This window comes from Miniopterus schreibersii, assembly GCF_964146895.1.
Source record: "Miniopterus schreibersii genome assembly, chromosome: X".
NCBI lineage: Eukaryota > Metazoa > Chordata > Mammalia > Chiroptera > Miniopteridae > Miniopterus > Miniopterus schreibersii.
In genome coordinates, this window is record NC_138104.1 from 58184212 (window position 1) to 58202717 (window position 18506).

At 39.6% G+C, this 18506-nt stretch overlaps 1 protein-coding gene across 1 annotated transcript in view; it reads left to right on the plus strand.

Moving 5' to 3' along the window:
* The window catches only part of TEX11 (testis expressed 11), a gene marked incomplete at both ends in the record, with an annotated part of 365391 nt that overhangs the window by 210736 nt on the left and 136149 nt on the right, over positions 1–18506 (plus strand). The window contains one exon of the mRNA XM_081125501.1: positions 16407–16558. Within this exon, the coding sequence (XP_080981627.1) occupies positions 16407–16558 (152 nt within the window). The remainder of the gene's footprint in view (positions 1–16406; positions 16559–18506) is intronic.

An 18506-nucleotide genomic window follows, 5' to 3' on the forward strand; every position in this document is an offset into this window, starting at 1 on the left:
AGTTTTTACTGGAAATGGTTTTAGTTTTTGCCCATTGAGTATGATGTTGGCTGTAGGTCTGTTGTATATGGCCTTTATTATGTTGAGGTATGATCCCTCTATTCCCACTTTCCTGAGAGTTTTTATCAGAAATGTGTGCTAGATTTGGTTGAATGCTTTTTCTGCATCTATTGATATGATCATATGATTTTTGTCCTTCATTTTGTTTATGTGATGTATCACATTTATTGATTTGCGGATGTTGTGCCAGCCTTGCATCCCTGGAATAAATCCCACTTGGTCATGATGTATGATCTTTTTAATGTATTGCTGGATCCGGTTTGCTAGTATTTTAGTGAGGATTTTAGCTTCTATGTTCATCAGGAATATTGGGCTGTAATGTTCTTTCTTTGTAGTATCTTTATCTGGTTTTGGGATTAGGGTAATGCTGGCCTCATAAAAAGAATTTGGGAGTTTTCCCTCCTCTTGAATTTTCTGGAATAGTTTGAATAGAATAGGTGTTAATTCTTCTTTGAATGTTTGTTAGAACTCGCATGTAAATCCACCTGGTCCAGGACTTTTGTTTGCTGGGAGTTTTTTGATTACTGCTTCAATTTCATTAGTTATCGGCCTATTCAGGTTTTCTGCCTCTTCTTGATTCAGCTTTGGAAGGTTGTATGCTTCTAGGAATTTGTCCATTTCCCCTATGTTGTCCAATTTGTTGGCATATAGTTGCTCATAATATTTTCTTACAATCCTTTGTATTTTTGTTGGATCAGTTGATATATCACCTCTTTCATTTCTGATTTTATTTATTTGGGTCCTCTCTCTTTGTTTCTTAGTGAGTCTGGCTAAAGGTGCATCAATCTTATTTACCTTTACAAAGAACCAGCTCTTGGTTTCCTTGATTTTTTGTATTGTTTTTTTAGTCTCTATGTCATTAATCTCTGCTCTGATTTTCATTATTTCCTTCCTTCTACTTCCTTGGGGCTTTTCTTGCTGTTCTCGTTCTAGTTCTTTTAGTTGTTGTGTTAGATGGTTCATTAGATCATTTTCTTGTTTCTTGAGATAGGCCTGTAATGCTATGAATTTTCCTCTCAGGACTGCTTTTGCCATGTCCCGTAGGTTTTGGGTTGTTGTCTGTTCATTTTCGTTACTTTCCATGAAGTGTTTGATTTCTTCCTTGACCTCCTTGGTAGCCCATTCATTTTTTAATAACATGCTATTTAGCTCCCATGTGTTTGAATATTTTTGAGATTTTTTATAGTGGTTGATTTCTAGTATCATGGCATTGTGATCCGAGAAGATGCTTGATATGATTTCAATCTTCTTATATTTGTAGAGACTTGCCTTGTGCCCTAAAATGTGGTTTAGTTTTGAGAATGTTCCATGTGCACTTGAGAAGAATGTGTATTCTGCTGCTTTGGGGTGAAATGTTCTATAAATGTCAAATCCGTTAAGTCTTGTGATTCATTTAAGGTCTGCATTTCCCTATTGATTTTTTGTCTTGATGATCTGTCCAATGCTGACAGTGGGGTGTTAAAGTCCCCACTATGATTGTGTTGCTGTCAGTCTCCCCTTTGAAGTCCTCCAAGAAATTTTTTATATATTTAGGTGCTCCTGTATTGGGTGCATAAATATTTCTAAGGGTTATTTCCTCCTGTTGGATTGATCTCTTTAGTAATATGTAGTGACCATCTTTGTCTGTCGTTATGGTCTTTATTTTGAAGTCTGTTTTGTCAGAAATAAGAATTACTACTACAGCTTTCTTTTCCTTTCCATTTGCATGGAATATTTTACTCCACCCCTTCACTTTTAGCCTGTGTGAGTCTTTTGCTCTCAGGTGGGTCTCTTCTAGACAGACAGCATATATTTGGGTCTGGTCTTATTATCCGTTCAGCTACCCTATGTCTTTCGATTGGACCATTTATTCCTTTTACATTTAAGGTTACTATTGATATAAACTTATTTAATGCCATTTCCCCCCTTTATGGTGATGTACCTTTCTCTCACTATTCCTTATTTTTCTTAAAGCAGTCCTTTTCGCCTTTCTTGCAATGCTGGTTTTGTGGTACTGAACTCCTTTAGGCTTTTTTTGTCTGGAAGCTCTTTATTTCACCTTCAATTTTTAATGATAGCCTTGCTGGGTAAAGCAATCTTGGTTGCATGTTTTTGAATTTCATTACTTGAGAACTTCATGCAACTCCCTTCTGGCCTGAAGAGTCTCTGTTGAGAAATCAGCTGGTAGCCTTGTAGGTCACTGCTTGTCTCTCTCTTGCAGCCTTTAATATTTTCTCTTTGTCCTTGACATTTGCCATTTTAATTATGATGTGTCTTGGAGTGGGTCTCTTTGGGTCCCTCTTGTTTGGAACCCTCTGAGCTTCCTGAACTTGTGCGGCTTTCTCCTTCGCCAGCCTAGGGAAGTTTTCTATAATTATTTCTTCCACCAAGTTCTCTATCCCTTGCTCTCTTTCCTCCCCCTCTGGCACTCCTATAATGTGAATGTTGTTTCACTTTATGTTGTCCCAAAGTTCCCTTAGACTTACCTCATGCTTTTTAAGTGTTTTTTCTTTTTGCTGCTCTGATTGTGTGATTTTCTCTACTTTGTCTCCTAAGTCACTTATTGTATCCTCTGCTTCATTGAGCCTGCTTTTAATTCCTTCCAGTGCGTTCTTGATATCAGATACAGCATTCTTTATCTCTGTCTGAGTTTTATTCATGGTATGTATCTCTTTTTTCATGTTTTCACTAAGGTTCTCAATCTTATCATCTAGAGTCTTCTTAAGTTCCTTGAACATCTTCATAATCAGTACTCTGAATTCCATTTCTGATAACTTGCTTAACTCCATCTCATCAAAGTCTTTTTCTGGCGATGTTTCCTTTTCTTTAATTTGGGGGTTGTTTGTCTCCCCATTTTGGTAGGTCTTAGTGCTTATATCTATATATTAGATATATTTGCTGTCTCCCAGTCTTGTGGGATGGGATTTTGTCTTGTGGGTCCAGTGGAGCCCAGAGGTGTGTTTTCCTTACACCTCTGAGCTCTTTGCTCTAGGCCTGTCCCTCTTGTGGGTGCTCCTTTTGTGGTTTCTTTATGTTCTTGTGTTGTGGTTGGGTCTAGATTGTTGTAGATCAGTCCTTGGGAGGACTCTCCTCTCAGGTTGGGTAACTGTGTCTCAGCCCCAACCTCAACTTGTAAGCTGTTGTACGGGTGCTGGCAAGGCAGGACAATGCACAACTAAAATTCCAGGAAACAAGAGGTATCTTATAAAATATCTTGACAGTCACAATGAAAACAACCCACGTGAAAATAGAACTGGGAGAGTGAAGGGAGAACACACACACACACACATGCACAAAAGAATGCTTAAAACAGAAGAAAGAGAGAAAGAAAAGTAACGCTTAGAGAGAGAGATGTATATTGTTGTTAATACTGGTGAAAATTTAGAAAATAATAATAAACTAAAATGTAAAAAATGGAGAAGCTACTGGTAGATAACAGAAGCAGAGAAAAGATTCTGAAAGAAGGGCCAGCAAAAAATTAAGGGAGAGAATAGGAGTAGGATAATAGTTGAAAATGAGAAAACAAAAATACAATAAAGAGAATAAGAGAAACTAACAATCGGACAGGAAGACACAAGGGAGCATAATGAAAGAATGAAAGAAAAGTAGAAAGAGAAAGAAGAAAAAATTATGCCAATGGATTGAGAGGAGAGAGAGAGGTAAAGCCCAGGCAGGCAGGGAGTCTGGTAAGAGATTTGGGGGAAACTATAGAGGAAAGGTACAAACTTATAATGATAAAGTCCCAGTCGTTAAGCAGGAATATCAGGAAAGTCTTGATATTAGAAGCAAGGATAAAAGAAAACAAAGCAAATAACCAAAACAAAACCAAAAACAAGCTAAGTAAGACAAAATTCTTTTACAAAAAAGGGAAGAAAAAAAAATTTTAGTTAAAAAAAATGTTTAAAAAAAAAATTATTGTAAAATTTAAAAAAGAAGAAAAATCAAATTTTCTCCCCTCTCTCTTCTTCCTAAGGGAAAAAGAGAAAAAATAAACAAACCCACAAACAAAAAACAAACCAAAAAAGCCCCAAAACAAAAAAAAACCAAAACCAAAAAAACAACAACCCAGCAGAACAAAAGGAAGTCAATCAGGTGAGTTTCTTCTGGGCAACTTATGTTGTCTGAGGGTCACTGTTTTGTGTGCTGATTTCAGTTCTCCTGGGAGTTACTTTTGTATTACCCCATGTGAGGAGCCGTCTAGGTTTGGCTCTGGTGTCCTAAGGTAGATGGTTGATCTGAGGCTCTCTGTGGGCCACTTCCTTTTGTCAGCCATTTTGCAACCTTGTAGTTGCCTGGTCTTGCTCCAGAATCTTCTGTAGAGTCTTTAGGGTGCAGGGTGGCTAGTGTAGCCCAGGGTATCACTCTCCTTAGAGGTATCTCTGTCAGGCGCTCACCCTGCAGGAGTTAGTCTCTTCACCACAGCCAGCTCCTCAGTCCCTATCCTGTCCTCTGATTCTAGTTCCCCATGCTCTGTCCTGCTGCAGCTTCAGATTGATTTCAGCCTGTTGCCTCTTTAGTCGGGGCCGCTTCAGCAGCCAGAGCTCAGTGGGTTCAATTAAGAACACATTCTGGTGAGCCCTTTGCCTGCCCAGCCCCCAGCAGGGGTTTTCAGGGTTTCCTTCAGTTCCCAAACAACAGTCCCTGAGAGTCTTATTCTTGCAAAGTCCTCTGGTGAGCTGCTCTCCCTTCCCCCTCAGGACTGTGCCTTGCGGGGGTGTCTGGGGCTTCAGTGAGCGGGACCCGCCCCATTCCTGTCAGGGGTGGCGCTCCTGGTGGCCGGAGAGGCTGGCGGGCTCCGCCTCTCCCTGCTCAGCTCTGGTTGGCTGGTCGCACCAGGCCGCCCCTCAGACCTTCTACTGCGCAGACCCCAATGGCAGCCTCTGCTGGTCTGTCTGGCAGTGCACGCGGGAAAGGTGGGAACCAGTTCCGCGATCAAACTCGCAAAGGCACAAAGCCACACAGAGGCAGAGAGTCCACCCTGCAAGGTCCCGCCGCCCTTGCTTCAAGGTCCCCAGTGGGAGGGGACCCAAAGTCAGCTCCAGGCAGCTCTCCACACCGCTGGTCTGAGCAAAGCTGGAGCGGCTTCTCGTGCCACCACGGGGCCCCTCAGGGCTGGTCACAGATCCCAGCCTCTCGGCACTGGTAGCTCAGGGCGGGAGGGCTCCTCCCCTCCCCCGAGCCACTCAGATTCAGCACTTTCTATGGCTCAACACAGTGCCCCACAGGGAGGCAGAGGGTCCCCGTGTGTAGGTGCTCAGCGCAGTCCTCTGGTCCCTCACCACTTGGTTGCACAGGTCTTGGGACAGTCTTCCCTATGGTTGGCACCCTGAGCACCAGACACCCCGGAGCAGCCACCCCTAGAGGCTTTGTTTCCTAGGAAGGCGCCGTCCCCTCCTCACGGACTCAGTGCTCCCCTGGGTCCCTCTGCCCTGTGCGCGGGGCGCTCTTTCCCCTCTCTGCTCTGGATGTGGGATCCCTGCTTTTGGATGCTGTCTGCACTCCCGAGGGGCAGGAGCTTTGCAGCCTCCAAGCCTTCAGGCTCGGAGCCCAGCACAGGCTTCAGGGGGACTCCCCCTTCCAAGGGCCCCCTCTCTTACTGGACTCCGTGATGTTTCTTCAGTGCCCCCCACTCACACTTCGTCCACTCAGATATGTTTCTCTGTTTTTTTTCAAGCTGGTTACATAGGATTTTAGGAGGAAATCAAGTCCGTGGCTGGGAGCGGGGGCGCTGCTTCCTCTCACAGGGCCGCCATCTTCCTCTCTCCACCTTTTTTTCCCCCATTCCTCTTTGCATGGAATATTTTTTTCCATCTATTCACTTTCAGCCTGTGTGAAACTTTTGCCCTTATGTGGGTCTCTTGTAGATAGCATATATATGGTTCAGATTTTCTTATCCACTCAGCTACCTTATGATTTATTTATTTTTATTTTTCATTATTTAAAATATTACAGATGTCGCCATTTTTCCCCATTGAGTCCTTTCTCTCCACACCCACTCCACTTCCCAGGCCTTCACTACCCTATGTCTTTTGATTGGAACATTTATTACATTTACATTTAAGGTTATTATTGATATATACTTATTTAATGTCATTTTTTCCCTTATGCCGATGTACTTTTCTCTCATTGTTTCTTCTTCTTGAAAAAGTCCTTCTAGGATATCTTCCAGTGCTAATTGGTGTTACTGAATTCCTTTAGCCTTCTTTAGTCTGGGAAGCTCTTTATTTCACCTGAAATTTTAAATGATATCCTTGCTGGATAAAGCAGTCTTTGTTGCAGCTTCTCTCTTTTCATTACATTGATAACTTCATACCAATCCCTTCTGGCCTGAAGTGTTTCTTTTGAGAAATCAGCTGTCAGCCTTATGGGGGTTCCCTTGTAGGTCCACTGCTTGTCTCTCTCTTGCAGCCCTTAATATTCTCTTTGTCCTTAACATATGCCTTTTAATTATGATGTGTCTTGGTGTGGGTGTCTTTGGGTTCCTCTTGTTTGGAACACTCTGTACTTTCTGAACTTGTGTGGCTTTCTCCTCTACCAGCTCAGAGAAGTTTTCTGTCATTATTTCCTTCACCAGTTTCTTTACTCCTTCCTCACTTTCCTCCCCCTCTGGTTTCCCTATGGTGCAAATGTTGTTTTTGTTCATGTTATCCCAAAGTTTCCTTAAACTGACCTCATGCTTTTTAAGTGTTTTGTTTTTTTACTGCTGTTTAGTGTTTTTTATACCTTATCTTCTAAGTCAGTCATTCTGTCCTCTGCTTCATTGAGCCAGCTTTTAATTCCTTGCAGCTTATTCTTCATATAGGATGTAGTATTGTTCATTTCTACCTGGTTCTTGTTCATCATATCTAGCTCTTTTTTCATGTTTTCTCTAAATTCCTGGACCTTTCCATTAAGTGTCTTGTGGTTCTCATTAATTTCCTTGAGCACCTTTATAACCATTACTCTGAACTCTATTTCTAGTAACTTGCTTAACTCCATCTCATCAGGGTCTTTTTCTGGCAATTATTCATTTTCTTTAGTTTGGGATTTGTTTCTTTGTCTCCTCATTTTAGTGACTCTTAGTGTTTGTATCTGTATAATAGGTAATTTTGCTGTCTCCAAGTCTTGTGTGGTGTGATTTTGTAGTATATGTCCACTGGGACTGAGAGGTGTGTTTTCCTTATACTTCTGGGCTATTTTCTCTAGGTGTGTCCCTTTTGTGGGTTCTTTGTGTTCTCCTGTTGTGATTGGGTCTAGATTGTTGTTGTCCCATTCATGGGCGGACCCTCCTCTCAGGTTATCTAACTGTGAGGCTCAGTTACAACCACATTGTATGAGCTGTTGTACAGCTGCTGACAGGGGAAAACAAAGCACAACCAAACTGCCAGGAAACAAACAGGAACTTACAAAATATTTTGACAATCCCAATGAAAACCACCCAAGAGAAAGTAGAATTGGGATAGCGAAGCGAGAACACAAATACTAAAGCAAAAAAGAAAGAGGGAATAAGTTATTGCTAGTAGTAAAAATAAAATTCAATAAAATAAAAGAAAATTTAAATTTAATAAAGCATCTACTGGGAGATAAAAGTGACGGAAAAAGGATTTTGAAAGGAAAGAAGGGTAAACAAAAAAATAAGGGTAGTGAGTAGGAATAGGAAAATGATTTAAAAAAAATAAAAGTCAAAGTCAAAAGACAAACACAAACAATCAAAAAGAGTGGAAGATAGAAAAGAAAAGGGTAGATAAAGAAAAAGAAGAATAAAAAAATGGAAGACAGTTATACAATGGAACAAGAGAGAGAGAGGTAAAACAAGGGCAGGGAAGGAGGCCAAAAAGATATATAGAGGGAACAATAAAGCAATGAACTTGTTTATAATGATAATATCCCAGCAATAAAGCAGAGAATATCAAGAATGTCTTGATAATATGACAAAAAACAAACAGAAGAAACAAAAACAAAAAAACCCAAAAAACAAACACCAAGCAAAGCAAGATAAAACAAATAAAAAACAATTGAAAAATTAAATTTTTTTTTTTTCTTTTCCACTTCTTTCTAAAAAAAAAAAAAATAGTCAACCAGTCGAATTTTGTCTGGGCAGCCTATATTGTCTGAGGCTCACTGTTTTGTATGCTGATTTCGGGTCTCCTGGGATGTACTTGTGTGTCAGCCAATGCCAGGAGCTGTCTAGGTTTGGATCTGGTGACCTTATATAGTTGGCTGGTCAGAGGCTCTCTGTGGATCTCCTCCTGTCACCCATTTTGCCTGCTCCTTGTAGTTTCCTGGTCTTACTCCCGAGTATTCTGAAGAGAGTCTTTATGGTGCAGGCTAGCTCGTGTATCTCAGGCTATTGCTCCCCTTACTTACAGGTTTCCCTGACAGGCACTCACTGAGGCGAAGTTAGTCTCTGCTTCAAAGCCAACTCCTCGGGCTCTACCATATCCTCCAATTCTAGTTCCCCATACAATGGTCTGCTGAATTCCATCTGTTGCCTTTCCTGTATGGGCAGTTTCAGCAGTCTGGGCTCAGTGGGTTTGATTAAAAAAGACTGGTGAGCACGCTGCCTGTCCAGCCCCCAGAAGGGGTTTTAACCCTTTTCGGTCGTACTAAATTTGGACATGGGTGTCGTACTGGTCGGAATTAATTTCCATTGAAAGAGCAGTGTACATAACATGCAAGATTATGAAGGATAAACAAGATTTATGAACTGATACATGAATGAATAGAGTTAAGATTCGTACGGTTCCTTGCTGTGGTGGCTGAGAGCAGACATACCACCAGAACGGTAAAAAAGCTTTGGTGGCTGAGAGTAGACAAACGACTGCAAAGGGTAAAGCTTTTCCTCCAGTTCCCAAACAATAGTTCCTGAGATTCTTATTCTTGTACTATCCTCCTGTAAGCTGTTCTCCCTTCCCCCTCAGGTCTGTGCCCTGCCCAGGATACCTAGTGAGCTGAACCAGCCCCTTTCCAGCTGTGGGAGTGCTCCTAGCCTGCAGGAGACATAGGCATGTTCCGCCCCTCCTTTCCCAGTTCTGGTTGGCAGATCTTACAGCAGCTCAGTTCAACTGCTCCACAATGCAGACACAAATCCCAGCCCTTGTTGGTCTGTCTCCTCAGTGCAAGCCAGGAATGTGGATGCCTGTTCAGCAATCAAAAACACACAAAGCAGCAACCACGAAGAGAACCCACCATGTGAGGTCACGGCGCCTCAGTACCTCGGAACCAAGCAGGATGGGTTACAAAGTTAGCCCCATGCAGGTCTCCTGCTCAGCTGATCTCAGAAAAACTGGGGCAGTTCCATGCATGCTATTCTGTCTCTTCAGAGCAGGTTAAAAGTCTCCAATGCACTCCACTAGCAGCTCTGGCAGTTGGAGACCTGATCCGCCCTGCTGGGAGCTCTGGTCCCTCTCTGGTGGCAGGAGTCCTAATCCGCTGTTCTGGCTGCTTGGGTCCCTCTCTCTGTTGGTGGGAGGGCTCTTCATGACACAACAGAGCTCAAATGCTTTCTGGGGTTCTACAGAATTCCTTACAGGAAAGCAGAGGCTCGCTGTAGGTCACTGCTGAGTGCAGTCCTCTGACTCCTTTCTATTTGGAAGCGACACGGCAGGACAGGCTTTTCTGCAGTCAGCACCCAGGATGAATCTCTCCTGTTTGCGATGCCACCATTAGTCTCACTGTTTCACTGGGAAGGCTCAGCACCCTTTTCACAGGCACACTATACCCTTGGCTCCCTCTGCCCAACGTGCTTCGGCTCTCCTTCCCTTCTCTTCTGTTCCAGGTTTGAGATCACAGATTTTGGATTCCAGTCCACACGCCCAAGGTGAGGCAGCTTTGTAGCCTCTAACCTTAGGCTTTGCAACTGAGTGCTGGCTTCAGGGATGACTCCCACTTTCTAAGCTCCCCCTCTCTTACCAGACTTGATGTCTCTTCAGTGCTCCTTACTCAAATTATGTCCGACAAGGTATATTTCCCTTGTTTTTCCAAGCTGGCTATGCATTATTTTTGCTGTAAATCCAGTCCATGGCTGGAAGCAAGGGTGCTGTGCTTCTTGTCAGAGTGCTGCCATCTTCCATCCCCTTTAGTACCAGGCTATTTTTATTATAGTCGCTTTGTGGTATAACTTGATACCTGGTAGTGTGATCCCTCCAACTTTGTTCTTTCTCAAGATTGCTGAGGCTATTGGTGGTCTTTTCTGGTTCCATATAAATTTTTGGTGTATTTGTTTTAAATCTGGGAATATGCCATTGGTATATTAATAGAGATTTCATTGAATTGTTTTGGGTAGTATGAACATTTTAATGATGTTAATTCTTTCAATCCATGAACACAGTATATTCTTCCACTTGTTTATATCCTCTTTCTTGTTGCAACATCCTGGAGGGTGCTTTGGTTATTTTCCCATAAGATCAGGAGGCACAGAGAGTCCTAAGCAAGAAGAACCCAAAGAGGCCCACACCCAGACACATCATAATTAAAAAGCCAAAAATTTAAGACAGAGAGAATCTTAAAGGCATCAAGAGAAAAGCAATCTGTTACCTGCAAAGGCGCTCCCATAGGGCTGTCAGCTGATGTCTCATCAGAAACTCTACAGGCCAGAAGGGAATGGCATGAAGTGTTCAAGGTAATCAAAAGCAAGGATCTGAAACCAAGACTACTCTATCCAGCAAGGCTATCATTCAAAATAGATGGTGAAATAAAGAGCTTCCCAGAAAAAAGAAAAAAAAAGGCTAAAGCAGTTTACCACCAGCAAACCATCATTGCAAGAAATGTTAAAGGGGACTGCTGTAATTAGACGGATACTTACCAGATGTAGAAGTGGTTAACCTCTGAGAAAGGGACTGGGACAGGGAATGTCAGATTTATCTTTGCTACATGCATTTTTTTATTTAAAAATTTTTGAAGTTTTAAATTCTAGAATATTCATACTGTTATATTTACCATCTTAATGATTTGTAAGTGTACAGTTTACTGGTGTTAAGTACATTCATATTTTGCAGCCAATCTCTAGAACTCCTTTTATCTTATAAAACTGAAACTCTGTATCTATTTAACAATAACTCCCTATCCCACCCTCCCCCCGCCCCAGCTCCTGGCATACACCATTCTACATTTTGTGTCTATGAATTTTACTGCTCTAGGTACCTCATATTAGTGGAAACATATAGTATTTGTCTTTTCCTGACTGGTGTATTTCACTTAATGACCTCAAGGTTCATCTGCGTTGTAATATGTCAGAATTTCCCCCTTTTATATTTTTAATTAAAAAATTTTTGGTTATAACAACACAAATTTATTATTCAGTTCTGTACTCCAGAAGTATTACATCTAACGAGGCTAAAATATAGGGGTTGGCAGGGCTAGTTTCTTTCTGGAGACTCTAGGGGAGAATCTGTTTCCTTGCCTTTTCCAGCATTTATTTTTATTTTATTTTACTTTTTACTTATCTTTATTGTTGAAAGTATTACAAATGCCCTTCTTTTCTCCCCATTGATCCCCTCCACTCTGCTCACCCCCTCCATGCCTTCACCACACTATTGTCTGTGTCCCTGTGTTATGCATATGCGCATATAAGTTCTTAGGTTTTTTCTCCCCACCTCCCCCTACCCACACCTTCCATTGAAATTTGTGTCTATTTCATGCTTCTTTGTCTCTGGATATATTTTGTTCATTGGTTAATTTTGTTCATTAGATTACACATATGAGTTAGACTATGTGATACTTGTCTTTCTCTGACTGGCTTATTTCGCTTAGCAAGATACTCTCCAGTTCCACTATGCTGTCTAAATGGGTAAGGGCTCCTTTTTTACAGCTACATAGTATTCCATGGTGTAAATGTCTGAGAAGATCCTTGATATGATTCTGTCTTCTTGAATTTGTAGAGACTTGTTTTGTGTCCTAACATGTGGTCTGTCCTTGACAATATCCTATGTGCACTTGAGGAGAATGCATATTTCTGCAGCTTTGGAGTGAAATGTTCTGTTAATGTCAATTAAATCCATCTGATCTAGTGTGTCATTTAGTCACTTTCCTTGTTGATTTTTTTGTCTGGAAGATCTATTGTGTAGTCAGTGAGGTGTTAAAGGCCCCTACTGTGACTATATTGCTGTTGATATCTCCTTTAAATTCCTCCAGAAGCTTTTTTTTTTTTCTTCTTTCAGTTGTGTGAGTCTTTTATTCTGAGGTGGGACCCTTGTAGACAGCATATATTTGGGTCTTTTTCTTATCCGTTCAGCTACCCTGTGTTTTGATTTAATCTATTTATATTTAAGGTTATTATATTTAGGTACTTATCTATTGCCATTTTATTTCTTTATGCCTGTGTTTCTCTTTCTATTTCAAATTTTTATTACAGCAGTCCCTTTATCATTTATTGCAATTATTGCAATGCTGGTTTGGTGGTGATAAACCCCTTTAGCCTTTTTTTTTTTTTTTTTTAGTCTGGGAAGCTCTTTATTTCACCATCTAATTTGAATGATAACCTTGCTGGATAGAGTAGTCTTGGTTTCAGATCTGTGCTTTTCATTACATTGAATACTTCATGCCATTCCCTTCAGGCCTGTAGAGTTTCCGATGAGAAATCATCTGACAACCTTATGGGAGCTCCCTTGTAGGTAATAGATTGCTTTTCTTCTGCTGCCTTTAAGATTCTCTCTTTTTCTGGAATTTTAAATTATAATGTTTCTGGTTGATGGACCTCTTTGGGTTCTTCTTGCTTGGGAATCTCTGTTCCTCCTGAACTTGTGTGACTTTTTCTTTCATCAGGTTGTGGAAGCTTTCTGCCATTATTTCTTCAAAGAGCTTCTCTAACCCTTGCTTACTTTCTATATCTTCTGGCACTCCTATGATGTGAATATTATTTCATTTTATGTTGTCCCACAGGTCCCTTAAACTGTCCTCCTGTTTTTTCTTTCTTTTTCTTTTTCATTCTCTGATTGAGTGATGTTTTTTCTACTCAGTCTTCTAATTTGCTGATCCAGTCCTCAGCTCCCCATAATTTGCTGTTTATTCCTTCCTATGTACTTTTTATCTCTAGTATACCATTCTTAATTTCCTTCGTAGTTTCCATTTCTCTTGTCATGATATTGAGCATCCTCATAATTAGTAGTCTGAACTCTATATCTGATAGATTGCTTATCTCCACTTCATTTAGCTCTTATTCTGGAGAATTCTTTTGTTCTTTCACTTGGGGCTTATTTTTTTGTCTCTCCATTTTGGCTGCCTGTTTGGATTTGTATTAGGTAGATCTTCTAGGTTTCCCAGTCTTTTGGATGGTCTCTGGTGCAGGCCAGTGTCAGATGCTGTTTGTGACTGGCCTTGAGTTCCAATTTTGAAGTCTTAAGCACTTCACAGTTTGTGGTTTCTCTGCTGAGGCTGAGTGTATTTGGAAAGGACCGAGATGAACACCAAGATCTGCTTTTCCAAGTCCTCAGGCTGTAGAAACCCATAGAGTAGGGTGAGAGGTTTTCAATGGGTTGGGCAATGCTTTCCTCTAGACAAAAGCTCCTTGGATGCTAAATGTCTGCCTGAGAAAGATGTTCTCTGTATGGGGGAATGACTTAGCACAGAAACCCAGATAGCTGCCTTCTGAGCTTCCCCAAACCAGCACCCCTGGACTTTCCTCCCACCGCTCTAGTCCACTCTGCCCTCCCTCCATTGAATCCCAAGATGAGGGCTACACAGGAAACTTTGTGTGTTTGTTCTTTAAGAGGGTCCCTGCATTTCTAGCCATCTCTTCTTGGCAGACAGAAACCCCACTGCTTTTCAGAGCCAGATGTTTTGTGGGAACCTTTTTCAGTTCTGGTGCCCTGGTCTGGGAAGCCCAGCCTGGGATTTAGGCCCCAGAGTTCTCAGTGGGAAACCCCCACGGCTGAGATATCCCTCCAGACCTTTAGCTGCTGCCTGTGGGAGCCTAGTCAGTCCTCTGGCACCTCCACACTTCCTACCAGTCTCTATATAGTCTCCACTTTAGGTGTTTGGTTATGAGGGTGCAGGATGGTTTTTCTATATTTTAACTGTAATTCCAGTTTGTTCCTGGGAGATTGTCAGCCTAGCTTTCACTCAAACCACCGCCATCTTGGAATCGCTTCCATTTTCCAGCATTTGATGCCACCTACATTCCTTGGCTTATGGTACCCTTCCTCTTCCTCCTCAAAGGCAGCAATGCCCATTGAATCTCCCTCAGCTCTCATTATTGGGACACTCAGAATTTCTTCCCCGAATAATATTCCATCGTTTGTGTATATTACATTTTGTTTATCCATTCATCTGTCATAGGAGACCTGGGTTACTTCCACCTTTTGGCTATTGGGAATAATGCTGCTATAAACATGAGTGTACAAATGATTCTTTGAAACACTGGTTTCAGTTATTTTGGGTTTATATTCAGAAGTAGAAGTACCAAATCATATGGAAATTCTGTTTATAATGTTTTAAAGGAATTACCATACTGTTTTCTATAGTGGCTTCACCATTATACATTCCTACCAACAGTGCACAAGTTTTCCAATTTTTCCACATCCTTTACAACACTTGTTGGGGGGTTTTGGAGTTTTTTTGTGTGTTTTCTTTTACAATAGCCATCATACTGGGTGTGAAGTGGTAACTCATTGTGGTTTTAATTTCCATTTCCCTAATGATTGGTGATACTGAGTATCTTTTCATGAGATTGTTGCCATTTGTATATCTTCTTTGGAGAAGCATCTAATTAGATTCTTTGTCAATGTTTTTATTATTTATTTTTTTGTTAAATTTTAGGAATTCCTTATATATTCTGGGTGTTAGCCCCTTATCAGATACATGATTTGCAAATATTTTCTCCTAATCCATAAGTTGCCTTTTTACTCTGTTGATTATGTCCTTTGATGCACACAAATTTTAAAGTTTGATATAGTTCAACTTCTCTATTTTTACTTTTGTTACTTGTGATTTTGGTGTCATATCCAAGAAATCATTGCCAAACCCAGTGTCAGGAAGATTTCCCCATATGTTTTCTTCTAAAAGTTTTTATATTTTAGCTCTTCTGTTAAGGTCTCTGATCCATTTTGAGTCCATTTTTGTATATGGTGAATGGTAAAGATCCAATTCTATTCTTTTACATGTGTATACCAGCATCATTTGTTGAAAAGGCTGTTCTTTCCTCCATTGAATGATCTTGGCACCCTTGTGGAAAATTATTTGACTATATATACAGGAATTTATTTCTGGACTCTCTGTTATATTTCTTTGGTGTATATGTCTGTCTTTATGCCAACACCGTACTGTTTTGATTACTGTATCTTTGCAGTAAATTTTGAAATCAGGAAGTATTGATCCTCTAGCCTTGTTCATCTGTTTAAGAACTGTTTGGCTCTTCAAGAGTCTCTTGAGATTCCATATGAATTTTAGGATGGAGTTTTCCATTTCTGTAAAAGATATTATTGGGATTTTCATAAGGATTCCATTAAATCTGTAGATTGCTTTAGGAGTATTGACATCTTAACAATAAGTCTTCCAATCTGTGAATTGTTAGAATTTTTAAATAATCAAAATGTAGTGGTATTCAAGCAAAATAGAGACAGATTCATAGATAGAGAGTAGGCAGACAGCCCTGGGGGGTGGGATGGGAGCTGGGTGGAGGGATTAAGCAAAAAAGAAAAAAAGAGAGAACTCGTGGACATGGACAACAATGTGGTGATTGTGGGAGTGGAGAGGGATTGGCAGAGGTGGAACAGGGCATAGAGGGATGAATGGTGATGGAAAAAATAAAATTTTAAAAAGGAAAATAAACAAGGAAAAAATAAGGGGTTGTTGGCAGAGGGAACTGGTAAATTTCTTTTTTCTTATAGTTTTATTGAGATATAAATGATATCCAGCACTGTATAAGTTTAAAGACATATAGCATAATGACTTGAGAAGGTGGTCAAAAGGTACAAACTTCCAGTTATTAGATAAATAAATACTAGAGATGAACTGTACAACATGGTGACTATAATTTACACAGCTGTATGGTGTATTTGAAAGTTGCTAAGTGAGTAAATTCTAAAAGTTGTCATCACAAGTGACTGGTAAATTTCTAATGTCAGTTCATGTATCTTCACTGGATCTCATGATCCAATTTTTCTAAATTAGCATCATGAGAAAAAGCATAAATGAGATTTTAGGAGAGAGATGACTATCTGACTATAGGTGTTCATGAAAATAAAATATTTGTGGCTTAATAAATTAAACAGAAATTGAATTAAATGGTTTATTTTGACAATTAGGCTTATTTAGACATTTAATGATATTATTTAAGTTCAGATATAGTTTTATCTTGATTCTTTTGCTCATACTCAAATAATCTTTAGTCCCATTGATTAAATAACCAGTTATTCTATTCACACCACTTACAACTTTGTTTCATTGAACAGAGAATTTGCTGGGTTTCATTTCCTGAAGATTATCTGTGAACATTTTAAGTCATCAGAAAATATTGGAAAGGCTTTATTGCTCCACTTTGACATACTTTTACAAAGGAAGGAAGAACTGCTTGCCAAGGTGAAGATTGAAGAAATTATTATAGGTCAGTAGGATTTCTGCATATGTTTTAGAAAGGTATTTAATATGCATGTAATTCTAAGGTAGATGTCAGAACAGTAGCAAAATACTCAGGTCAATAGATTTTTTTCCCCCTCACTTCTTTTTCCCCTCCTCCCTAATAACCTTTGACTATAACACCTCAGCTATCCAGATTCCACTTGTTTGGCAAGCTAAATTGAGAAACTAAGAAAAAAATAACAAAACATCAAGAAAACCAGACGAATGCCTGAGCTTAAAACTCATGTACAGTGGAAAATTGTGATGTTAGAAGTCTAATTTCATGTTTCCAGTTTGATCTCAAATTAGCTTTGTAACTTTGGGAAAGTCAGTATCATCTTTGGATCTTGTTTTTTCCCAACTATGAAATGAAGGTTGTCAACTGTAATTCCTGGTTGTTAACTTCTTTTTAGCAGTGGCATCCTTTTGTGATGCAATCTTAAATGAATCCTGTCCTAAATAAAATAAACTAGAGTTGCTCTGATTAAAGCAGAGATGTAGAGTCAAATCTTAGCATTCCCCTACCCACCACCTCTTTGTAGAATCCTATATCCCGAAGAACACAGATAGTATAATCCCTTTCTTAGAAAATTCTTACCCCAATCTCTTCTTCCAACTCTACACATATATAGAAATATAGTTACTAAATGTAAACACTGGGATTTATTCTGAGTGGTGGCATTTTAGGTGGTTTGTTGCTTTCTTTATATTTTACCAGATTGCTTGAGTTTTATAAGCATGTATCATGTTTTTATAAAAACATAGTTAGTGATAATTTTTTTAAAAGAATACTTTGTTGATTTATAAAGGGAGAAGGGAGAAAAGAGAAACATCGATGTGAGAGTATAACAACAATTAGCTGCCTCCTACACGTCCCCTACTGGGGACTGAGCCTCCAACACAGGAATGTGCCTGACCAGGAATCAAACCAGCAACCTCTCAGTACACAGGATGATGCCCAACCAACTGAGCCACACTGGCCAGGGCTAGTTATTGATAATTTTTTAAAGGAAATCTTTTGATAAGGTAATCTCTAAGAGCATTTTGAACTCTAGATTCTATGAACCATATTTTACTGATGACACCCTCACTCCAGACCCTTATTAAGAACCTAGTTATTTTTAGGCCCAATTTTAATAAGCTTTGTCACCTGGTTTTTGCAACCCTTAGCATTTTAAAAAATATGTTTTTTATTGATTTTTATGGAGAGAGGAAGGTGTGAGGGAGAGAGAGAGAAACATCAATGTGAGAGGGAAACATCAATTGGCTGCTTCCTTATGACCCTTATCAGAGATCGATCCCGCAACCTGGGCATGTGCCCTGACCGGGAATTGAACTGGCAACCTTTCAGTGCAAGGGACGATGCCCAACCAGCTGAGCCACATCGGCCAGGGCCAACCCTTAGCATTTTAATGGAAGCATGTTAAAAAGAGTGAAAGGGTCTACAGAGAAATATATGGCTAACCTGACCATAAAATAGGAAAAAAAATCTCTACAAATTTTATAAAACAGTTTCAAACATTAAAAAATATATAATAATCAATATTATACTCTGTAGTAATTACCAAAGGCATCACTGTGATATATTAATAGTACAATAAAATACAGTATTTGTTAGTGTTGTTGACTTTGAATGGTCAATCAAAGGTTAAAATGTGCTTTAGAAAACTAGAAAATATGTTTAGAAAAATATAATTCATAAAACATAATTTTAGAAAAATTAAGAATGTAATGAAATGATTTAGACTTTTTAAAATAAAAAATGTTTTATGTTTAATAAAAGTAAACTGTCAGCCAACTAGAAAACTTGGTTATCCAGAATAATTTTCCTAAGATTACAATTAGGAAATCTTAGTTTTATTGTGATATCTGATTATACACTTATACTCTCAAAGTATTATAACATTTTAAGTAGATACATTAAGTAGCTTTTT